At 47.0% G+C, this 11281-nt stretch overlaps 1 protein-coding gene across 6 annotated transcripts in view; it reads left to right on the forward strand.

Annotated features, from left to right (window-relative positions):
* Rsu1 (Ras suppressor protein 1) overlaps positions 1–5389 on the forward strand; it is a 175959-nt gene extending 170570 nt beyond the window's left edge. For 3 of the 6 annotated variants that reach the window (XM_010607106.3, XM_010607107.3, XM_010607103.3), the window contains one exon: positions 4661–4838. In XM_010607106.3, the coding sequence (XP_010605408.1) occupies positions 4661–4763 (103 nt within the window). In that variant the 3' untranslated portion in view covers positions 4764–4838. Of the gene's footprint in view, positions 1–4660 lie in introns of all 6 variants that reach the window. The other 3 variants (XM_010607102.2, XM_010607105.2, XM_010607101.2) reach the window with 3 other exon arrangements.
* Positions 5390–11281: the final 5892 nt, after the last annotated feature.

An 11281-nucleotide genomic window follows, 5' to 3' on the forward strand; every position in this document is an offset into this window, starting at 1 on the left:
AAAAAAGAGAGAGATGGGAGCACAGCCTGGACTCTTCCGGGATTCCCTACTTACAGGGTGTTGTGAGTTCCTGTGAGGCAAGACAACCGCCACCTGGGCAGAGAGTGCAGAAGGGAATGGCGTGCAGGGGCTGAGCGATGGCTGAGGTTTGCCCAGGTGCAGGAGAAAGAACAGATCGAGCAAGAGAAGCTGGATTCTCCGAAGCCCTAAGAGTAAAATCGCACGTCAGAAGCGGAGGCAATCGGATGATCAGGAAGACAAAATCTACCTCTACCATCATGAGATACACCGGTCCTGTTATTTCCTGTGTTCTCTAAGGCTTTGACATCTTCGAGACCGCCCCTCGCCGGGGCAGTCAACTCCCTCTCCCTGCCCCTCAGCCTGTTCCTTAAAGTATATCCAGGGATCCAGGGACAATCAGAACATGGGCCACCAGCCGTTCCCTTCAGCAAATGGGGGAAAAGGACTTTGTGTCTTCACAGAGAGGGCCAGTTGCCTGCCTGTTGGGAAGAGAACCCCATTCTGTCTACAGGGCATACCCTGCTTTTGCAGAAACTTGGTTCTTGAACTTCTCCTTTCAGTGGTCTGCTACCCTAAGGCACTAGCTTCTGATCCTGGTGAAAGGAGGCAGGATCCCCCCGGCGGGCCCAGAGCTTCACTTCCCCTGTCAATTCCCGCTTGAATGTGTCGTCTTACAGTTCTGGACATTACAAGGCCGGAATCAGGGTCAGTGTAGCATTGCATCCTTCCCGGGACTCCAGGATACATTATGCAAGTCTGTCCTTCCCTTTCTAGCTTCCGAGTCCGCCTGCACTGCTTGGTCCTTCCTTCTCCCATCTCCCAGCCAGCAGCCTTTCTCTTTCTTACAAGAACCTTTTATTTATGTTTTGTTTTGTTTTTTCAGTCATTGCAGATTGAAAGTAAAGCCTTCCCACTATGCTACACTCTCAGCCCTTTGTGTTTATTTACTTATTTATTTGTTTTATTTTGAGGCAGGTTCTATGTTGCCCAGGCTGGGTTTGGAATTCCAATCCTCCTGCCTCAGCCTTCCAGAGTTCTGGATAAGAATGCTTTTTGGGGCCTGGGATTTAGCTTAGTGGTTCTGCCACCTGCCTCACAAGTCCAAAGACCCGAGTTTGACCCCCGGTACCAAAAAATACAAAAAGAATGCTTTTTGATGGCACTTGGTTCACCTGAAAGCCCAGGATTATCTCTCCAGCTCACGATCCTTAACTTATTCCCATCGACAGGGTCTCTTGGGCCATGTAAAAGAAAGTTCAAGTTCATGTGTATCCAGGGTTGGGATGTGGCCCTCCTTGGAGGCCGCTGATCTGCCTATCACACGGGGCCTCGTGACTTATTACCGGTGGAGCCAGGAATGGAACCCAAGACTTTGGACCCCAAGATGCATCTGGCTACTGCTGTGCCCCAGCCTGGTTGCTTCGTGGGAGTGGCTGTCCAGGGACAAGGCTGACGCTTCTCTGCCCACACAGCTGGCGGAGTTAAAGGATGTCACACTGGACCCTGTGTCCTCCCACCCTGCCGCTGACTCACCGAGGAAGTGGGACAGTGGATTTAGCTAGGTCGGCCTTAGCTACTCACTTCAAAGAGGATGAAAACCTTTCTTCCAGAGGTGTTTGGGCATTTAACATTGATAGAAAATGCCATGTTCTTTTCAGAGGAGAAAGCCCTGAAGAAAAAAAGGTAATCATGTAATTACCTTTATTTAATCACCCTGAGCATTTAACCACATCAGCCCTTCCTAAGAATCAAGATGTAGAAGTGATATTGTATAACAGGACAAAAGATCTGAAGGAGTAGGGGAAGTGGGAGGGGTAGGGGAAAGCTAAGAAGGAAAAAAAAAATCAGAAAAGTGAAAGGAGAAACAACAACAGAAAGCTTGTGGTGGCCGTTTCTAAGAGACTTGCCTCAGTTCAGGGCTTACTAGACCACCTTGCAAGGAAAACAACAACATCCTTGCCTGACAGAAGAAGAAACCAAGTTATGGGGGCGTTGGGGAGAAAGTTGCCGGTCATTTGCCCAGAGTCGGCAAGCACAGGTGTCACAACTTGGATTTAAACATCCGCGATGGCAGACCCCAGCTTGGCCTCTGTTTGACTTGCTCGGTAGCCCCCTGGAAACCAGACACACACAGTTGGGTCTGAATATAAAAGGCGGGAACTGAAACATCAGAACACCCCAGATCCCTCCTGAACGGGAGCGGAGCCTGCCCGGAGCTAGGGGGCTTCTGCACCTGCTTCTGAAGTGCCTGGATCCCACCCCTGAGGCTGGCCACACCCGCCCAGCTCGCTCCTCACCCCTCCAGGACACGACACAGGTCTGGCCTTAGCAGCTGCCGCTTCGGCCTCCCCTGACCTTTCACTGCTTCCCCGACCCTCTGTGCTTGAGCCCGAGTTCCCAGGTGTATGGACTGTGGCATCGGATTTCTGTCGATTTGGGTGACCCGTAAAGTTTGACGCTGTCTATTTCCTTTTCCTTTCTGTAATAAGGGATGAGGAGACCGAGGAAAGAGGTAAAGGAAGCTGTGAGTAGGCTGTGCCACCGACGCTGCTGAGACCGTAGGTGCCTGGATGAAAGCACAGAGCAGAGTCAGACCTTCGCTCTGCCTGGTGACTGGGCCCAGACAGAGGGCTCGGGGAAGTCACCGCAGTGTAGCCCAAGGCCTTAGGCAAAGCTGCATCCTAGGAGAGGAGCAGGGAATCCTCAGGGAAGCGTCTGTTCTGAGTGTGTTGCTTAGGAGGGGAAGGCAGCAGATGGCTCCACTTGAGCTCCGGGTTTCTTCTGCCTCTTTGGTCTCTCTGGAGAGATGCTGGGGAGGAAGGGTTGCATTGGGGGCCCACCCAGGTACAGCAGGATGATCTCCACATTGCAAGCTACTGGCTCCTTTGTACTCGCCAAGGCCCCTTTGCCATGGAAGGTTGCATGCTCACAGATTTTGAGGATTAGAAGTGAGTGGCTCTGGGAAGTGAGGGTAGCGTCAGAGGTAACGTAGGACTTGTTTTCTTCTGTGTCTAAACCAGGTAAGCTTCCTTACCTGGTCACAGGGCCCTAAGGTGTCCGTGGCTTGGTCTTTATGTCATCTGTGATGCTTTTTAAAACATGGCAGAGAGGAGCCTGTGTAAGTCTGAAGATGCCTCTTCCTAGGTGGCAGATGCTCCCGGAAAAGGAGGTGGCTCTGCTGTGGCTGCCAAGTGGGAACTGCCAGGCTGGGAAGCACTGGGCTGTCCTCTCCCTTGGGTAGCACAAAGCTCCCCAAACTGTTGATTCCCACAGAGCTTGAAAGCCCATGTGCAAGCCCTTGTAGTACCATCCCGCACAAGGTGGCACCTTCTTGATGTAGGGAACGAAGAGCCTCCCTTCAGCTACAGAGCATTCCCAGCACCCGGCCGGAAACCCCTCTGGACCCTAACTCCATCTCTCGCCATCTCCAGACTCTGCATTTCTAATTCCGTGAGGGCACAGATTCTTCATCACCACAGCTGGGGGACCCTGCTGGTACCACCGGGGAAAGGCGAACAGCAGGACCTCCCAGAACCGCAGGCGCAGCCTTCCTCCCCGTGCGAGCACAGTCGGCTCCACGTGCCAGCGTCCTTCATCCTGCCAGCCACGGCACGGAGTCATCGGGAGCACCAGTTCGTGCCAAAGAACACCACGCTGTGGGCGGCCACAAAGTGCCGATGTCAAGAGCGGATGCGGTTCCTTGAGTGAACCTTAGCGCCGGTGTGAACGGGACGCCCTTCTCTGCGCCAGCGTCCCGTCCGCGCAAGCCAGCCACTGGCGACAGTCAGCTCGTGCCCCTCCTTGGAGAAACTGAGAGCCGAGACACGCACCGGACTCTCTGAGAGACACAATTACATCAATAAGGGGAGTGAAGGTTAAGCTGTATTTATTTTAGGGTGGCTTTTAATTTAGTTTAATCAGAATTACTCATAAATTATGGATTAATTACTATCTGGTGCTCAGTTAAATCCCCTCAGCCGTGGAGCCAACGCCTGTGCAGTGAATGCCATCCACTGTGATTGTAGGGCACTTCGTCAACATTTAATCAGCGATGCTTATTAACGTGGCATTGATGTGTGGCTGCCGTCCCCGCAGCGTCAATCACGCGAGACCAGCCGTCGCTGGGACCCCGTTGCTCTCTGTCACATCAGCCAGCCCCCAGGCTCGCAGCCCGGCGGTGCTCACGGGTCACGAAGCGGACACTGTCTCCTCTGCGCGCCCCACGTACACACTCAGCCTTTGGGACAGGGGTCTGGAAGGGCTTCCGGGGCATTACCTGACGCCAGGTTCTGGAAGATCTCTTCCCGCACCGTTTCCACACCCTGCCCAGTGAGTGGGAAATTCCAGGAGGCTTATCCACTAGTAATCATGTGCACGCGTGTGTGTGTGCACACGCACGTGTGCAAGACAGTCTTTTTTAATTATTTCGTGGTGCTGGGTATCAAATGCAGGGCCTCACATGTGCCGGACAAATGCTCTACCACTGAGCCGCGCCTCCAGTCCTTTAAATTCTTAACTATGGCAAAACAGGTGATCTTTGATTTATTGAATATTTTAGAAATTAATATGTTGCTCACAGCTTTACTGGCAGAAATTTGGGTTGGGAAAAGAGGTGTCACGGTTTCCTCTCTCTTTTCAGCCTCTACGGCAGACACATGCAGGCAAACCCAGAGCCCCCGAAGAAGAATAATGACAAATCGAAAAAGATCAGCAGGAAGCCTCTTGCAGCCAAGAACAAATGAGGGTCCGGCGCGCACTGGGTTTCTGGACTCTTCTCGGACTCACTCCACTAACCTCTCTCGCTCTTTCTCACGAATAAATACAGTGGTATTGTATGGCTTTTTAAAAAAACATTTCTTTTCACTCCCTCTGTCTAGTTCTTACTGCTTTACCTTTGAAGTTCTTTTGGTAGGTGGTAGATTTTTATATGGTGTTAAAACCATTTCCATTTGTTTCCCTAAAATTGCCAAGGGCAGAAAACAGTTCTAGTTCAACTGCAAATTCCACAGTAGGCAGGGGTTTCGGTCCCTTGAATAGACATCACGAGGCTGCTTATTATCCAGGGAATAATTGAAGTCATGTAACCACTTCAATGTCACAGTTAACACTTTTCATCCTTTCTGTTTATTCACACAACTCATTATTTTGCCTTATTAAAAGTCTTCCTTCACTGCCGAGCCGTTACGTTCACTTAGCTTACAAATGATTTTAATGAAATCTTGAATGTGTATCATATCACATGATGCTTTTTGATGAGAATAAAGTATAATCAGATTTTAGGGTGTACACATTTTTGTTTACCGTCCCCCTGAAAAAAAAATTTACCTTCTCCAGTTTTACTGGTTGCAGATGAGAAACTCAAACTTTCTGTGAAACAAATTCAAAATTACAGTTCGTTTTTTCTCACATCAATTTGTCAGGGTTTTTTCTTTCTTTCTTTCTTTCTTTGAAGACTGTTTCTAAAATTAGGAAGCTTCAGAAAAACAAATCTCTAGGAGGTTCTGCCAGAGGATTTTGGAAAGCAGCATTCCTTCGTTGAAGAAATGGCAACTTCTGCCAGTGGCTGGTGGACGAGAGCTGTGAAACGGAGGGAGGAAAAACCCAAGTATGTGTTTTTGTCACTGCAGAAAATCTGCTCATGCTAAAGCGTTCCTCCAAGAGACTTTGCTGCCAAAGAAGTTGTGTCAGCGTGCACGGTCTGCACCACGCCCTGTGTGGAAACTGCCTTGGCAGAGTCATTAAACAACCAATTATTTCACATCTGTGATAGGCAGCTTTGCTTCTCACCCACCGACTGTAGCATTGTGCTAGGAGGGTTACCAACTCCCCACCTCCCAACCAAAGGTGTGCAGAGAGGAGGCTCAGCCCGATGGAGCCTGCTGGAGCCTGCCTGACGGGACTGACCTCTCTCTCCTGGGATGTCTTGCCTTTTCTCACAAAGGTTCCCAGCACCAAGACCACTGGGACCCAGAGAAGCCAGAATCAAAACAAAACAAAAAATCTTGAATTCGTTAGCATGTGGGCTTTCCATTTCAAAGGCCTTTGCCTTTCTGTTTCTGCCTCTGGATGACTTCTATCAGTTACCAAGAATTAGCTTTGGGAGGAGAAATCCTGAGGTGCCCTCACCTATTTGGGGGTAGAGCTGATACAATTTTCAGAGATGTAATACTCTGCCTCTTACCTAACTTTTTAAAATTCATCTAAGAGCTTGTGGAATCACAGGAGGAACAACAGTGGCTCCAGTATGGTTGACTGGAAAGGTTTAACTACAGTTAGCAGTAAAGCACTAGTAAAATCGCAATATTACAGTCTTACTGAGTAAGTTTTTTCTGCAGCATCCCAGGTAGCAATATGGGTAGTACGTTTAAATTCATAAGGAAGAGATCTGGCAAGAAACTGGAAAAATGTAAGATTTCATCCAGGAAACAACCTTTAAAAGTAATGACTGGGGGCCGGGGATTTAGCTCAGTGGTTCGGTGGCCTGCCTTGCAAGCTCTCAAGCACCCAAGTTAAATCACTGGAAAAACCCACCACAAAAAAAAAAAAAAAAAAAAGTCAGAATGTAAGCAGGGTGTGTTGCTGAGAAATGTGCAGATATTTCTTAGGGCAGGATTAAGTGTTACAGGAGTAATGTGCGATAAACATTCTCGAACACAGCTGCGAGGAATATCAATTTCTCTCCTACAAGGTGGTAGCAGTTTGACAGTGTGGAGCCAGACCTTAAAATGGTGCCCTTGGATCCAGAACTTTCATCTGTAAGACGTGGTCCTAACACACAGCACTGTGAGAGAATTGTCTTTATAACAGGAGGCACACAGTGAGAATGGGGAAAAGCTGGCTGCCCACCAGTGAAAGAGTGTTCCGGTGAACTGTGGCTTATAATCCACCCAACATTAAATATTGTTTAACCATCTGAGGGCAAAGGGAAATAATGGTATCTGGTTAAGTAGAGAAAAAGATTTCAAAAACTACATCACAAGGGCCCAGTTGTGTGAAAGGATATTGTGTTTATGTAAACATAAAAATAGTAAATGGAAATGAAACCATTTTAAGGCTGATGAATTATCTTCACATTGGAAACTGAGTTTTAAAATCGTCTTTTTATGCATATTCTATGCTTTAAATTCTCTAATGAACATGTACACTTTTGTAATCAGAAACATTAAGTACACGTTTTTTAAAACAAATTTAGTATATTGTATATTATATTATTCAGAAAATAAGATCATATACTGAAATGCAAAGCATAATATATTCAGTTGATTTTTTTCTTTTGTTATTAAAATAGGTTTTCCACAACTTTTTGTACAGTGGTTTCGGGTTGCTTTTACCTAGATTAACAAAAAAAACTCGTAGCTTAAAAGGTAGTCTTATAACAAACATAATGTGACCATTTTAGCACTGCCCCAAAATCACTTGTGCCGGCCACTGTGCTAGTCAGCTTCCCATTACCGTGACAGAGTAACTGAGGAAAACCCAGAGGAGGAAAAGCTTACTTGGCTCACAGTAGGGAACGTTTTAGCCTTGTTACTTCGGGCCTGCAGTGGCTCCATGTGTCATGAGGGGACCCCATGTCAGAAGAGGCCAGCTCACCTTATGTGGCCCAGAAGCAGGAAGAGACAGGAAGGGCTGGGGATTTAGCTCTGTGGTTCCGCCACCTGCCTAGCAAGTACAAGGGCCTGATTTCGATCCCCGGTACCAAATAAAAAAGAAAAAAAGAAGGAAGGCGCCATGGTCCCAATATCCACTACACCGACACACCCCCAATGACCTAACTTGGTCCCACGAGGCTCCACCTCCTAAAGGTTCCAGCGCCACCCCAAAGCACCACAACCTGCGGACAGCCTCCAACCTGTGGGCCAGTGGGGACATTGAAGATCCGAACTACCGAGTGCCCTCTGGGGCTGAGAGCCTGTGTGGGAATCCCGGGGGTACTTTATTTCTTGACGGGGACATCTTTCCCAGGGTTTCTGTTTTTTATGTGAAGCACTGGCCTTGCCCACATGGCGAAGTGTCAGACATGGTGTGCAGAACACTTCACGTGCATAATTGCATTTGTTCTTTGCGACAATCTGTGAGGGAGGTAGAGTTGTTAGTAAATAGTGGTTCTGATATCTAACAGAGAAGCATTTACTAGAAGTTATATGTTCTATTTACCATGAGTACTGATTCCGTTTTGTTTTTAATAGAAGAAAAAATAGGGAGAGACATAGTTAAAGATGTTTTACGTTTCCATGTTTTCTTCCTACAAGATTGTTCGGAGATTTACCGACTTAATGTAAATTTTGCATCTCTGAGGAGGTGCTGTGGTATACAGGGCTATTTGATCACAGAACCATCCACTCTCCAAGAGACACATGGCCTTTGTGACCTGCAGAGCTCACATTAGGAAGCTAGGATCAAGCAGCTGGCCTAGGGTCACACCAGCTTCACTCACTGGACCTGAAGCTACTCGGACACCACTTAGCAAAGGTGAATCCTCATTTTCATAAGTTGGAATATATTACAGGATGGAAATCAGATGAACTCAGAAAGAACTGGGTTGTCTCAATTGCCATGTCAATATTAATTATGAAAACTGAAGAATAGAAATGGGCTATTTTTATACTTACATGATGTACTTAATACTTTTCTTGTGTTAATTTTCTAACCTTCATAATCACAATTCTCCTTCTGTGTCTGGCAGAAAATCCACTTAAACTGTACTTTGAAAATACAAGGAGAACTGAAGACCTTCACCCTCTACTACCCTGGCTCAGGTCACTCTGATGTCACCTGGATTATTGAAATGCCCTCCAGCGGGGCACCCACCTTCTGTCTTGCTCTCTTACCGTCTGCTCAACAGAATGAGCCTGTAAAGCTGGCATCAGATTAGGATTAGAATTTCCTCCCAACCAAACCCTGACCTGCCCAAAGAACAGTTCCTCTTAAAATGGTGGGGAGTGGCTTCAGGTTCCATTTCCGGCAGTCTGGGCTTGGTGTGATGGATGACTTAAGACTGTTTTTGATAGTTCAGCCAGACGTGGAGAGACCTTCTCTTGTCCATCCTAGTATCATCATCTAGAACATAGTCCCTGAAACATGTTAGAAATGGAAAGGTCACATCTTATCATGGGGTGTTTAGAGGCTTGCTGAAGAGCCAGAGACTACCTCTAATAGATATACAGACCCCAGTATTTGGGAATGAGTCAAAAATTAAAGATAAGAATGAAATCCTGAGCCGCACATGGTGACGCACACCTATAATCCCAGCACTCAGGAGGCTGAAGCAGGAGGATCTCTGTGAGTTCAAGACCAGCCTGGGTTGCATAGTGAGTTCTAGGTCAGTCTCAACTACATAGTGAGACCCTGTCAAAAAAAAAAAAAAAAAAAAGAATGAAATCCTATCAGAAAAATCTTAAAATTTGAATTGCTCCTCACCAACCACCGAGGGTGTTAGGGTTTAGATCAAGAATTCCCCCCAAAGACCTCACACACCCACGTATGGGGCTTTTGGAAGATGACTGAACCACGGAGTGGCATAGCTGACTTGCTGTAGGGACCTGAAAGGCTCTATCTCCCTTCCCAGCCCCTCCCTTTTCCCTCTACTTCTTGGCCTCAGTGACGAGAGCAGCTCTGCTCCGCCCAGACCCTTCCACCATGCCATTTCTGTTTAACCCTGCTGAACATGGACTAAAACGGAGCCAAAATAAACCTCGCCTCCTAAATTGCAGGTGGCAAGTGTTTTGTTCCAGCAACAAGAAAATGACTAAGACACAGGAAATGGGTTGACTCTTCATAGGAGCACTGAGCAAAGCCATCGGTTACGTAGCTAAGAGTACTTACTGCTCTGAGGTTGAGCACTACATGTACAACCACACCCAGCCCACAGAGCATCCCAGTTTCAAAGCTCAGGACCAACTTTGTCTCTGGAGGCAAACTGTTCTGGATGCATGTGCTTCCCAGAACACTAAAATTGGCACTTTCCATATACAGGTGTTGTCAGCACGAAGAATTCAGTCCTATTCCCAGGAGCAATGCAGTCCCAGTGACTAACAGCCGAAAGTAGGAGAAGAACCACAATCCATTCATAACTCCTCCGGAGTATCACCCAAAATATGCCTGCCACACCAGGCGACAGTCCCCGCTGCTTGTGTGGGCTGCTTGCTCTATTTTCATTTTAACAAAGAACCACTTTAGTTATGCACAATGCAGAAGCGAGACCGAGGTTTTTGTTAAGGAAGCCTCCGTTGGAAAATCACTTTTACTTTTAGATCGGAGACTGTCTAACCACGTAGCAACTCCAGTGTGTGGTAGAACTTTGTTAGGACCATTGGTTAGGATGGGTAGATGAAGAGATTTCAGCAAAAAGCAGTACAAGTGATATTTGATACGAAAGCAAACCGTCTGGAAGAGTAGTTGTGATTGGAAGCTCTACATGTGTGAGAGACACACAGGAGACACTGGGGTCTTCTGGCCAGAAAGATGCCGAGACCACGTTCATGGAGATGTTCATATGGGCCCAAGTTTTGGCTTGTCTCGTTCACCTCGGGCATGGTTCTAGGTTGAATAGTGCCCCCCACACCCGAATTCAAGTTCACCCAGAACTCAGATTGTGACCTAGTTTGGAAATGAACATTTGCATATGAAATTAGTTTCCTTAATGCAAGTCCATACTGGATTATGGTAAATCATAAATGTTCAGTGACTGTTGTGGGATGACATAGGGACACAGAGAAGAAAAAGGCTATGGACAATGGAAGCAAAGATTTGGGGGATAGGGCACTATAAATATATCTGAATGTCTAACGTGCTTCAGGGACTGTGTTGTAGATGATGATACTAGAATGGATAAAAGACGGTCTCTCCACAAACGGCTGAACCATCAAAAACAGTCTTAAGATTTCAAATAATGAAATACACAGGGCTTTCTTTGCCATCTTATGGAACCTGAGATTTATGACAAACTCTTAAGTCCCAGGATGCTACAGATTGTCAGCAATATCAGAAGCTGGAAAAGCCAAAGAAGGGTCTTTCCCTACAGCCTTCTGAAGGAATGTGCTCTTACTGACACCTTGATTTTGGACTTTCATCTCCAAAATTGTGAGAAAGTGTTTCTGCTGACTTTGGCTGCCACGTTGGCATTTCTGCTAGGAAACAAATACCAGAACCTAGAATCAGCTCAGAGCAGACTATATCACGTAAAGCATGGCCAGCAGGGTGCCTCCTATAATCAGAGTGGAAAGCCAGAGCAAACCAGAGTGGTCTACACTTTTCTTTC

This window comes from Fukomys damarensis, unplaced genomic scaffold (genome assembly GCF_012274545.1).
Source record: "Fukomys damarensis isolate Sample0158 unplaced genomic scaffold, DMR_v1.0_HiC HiC_scaffold_37, whole genome shotgun sequence".
Taxonomy (NCBI): Eukaryota; Metazoa; Chordata; class Mammalia; order Rodentia; family Bathyergidae; genus Fukomys; species Fukomys damarensis.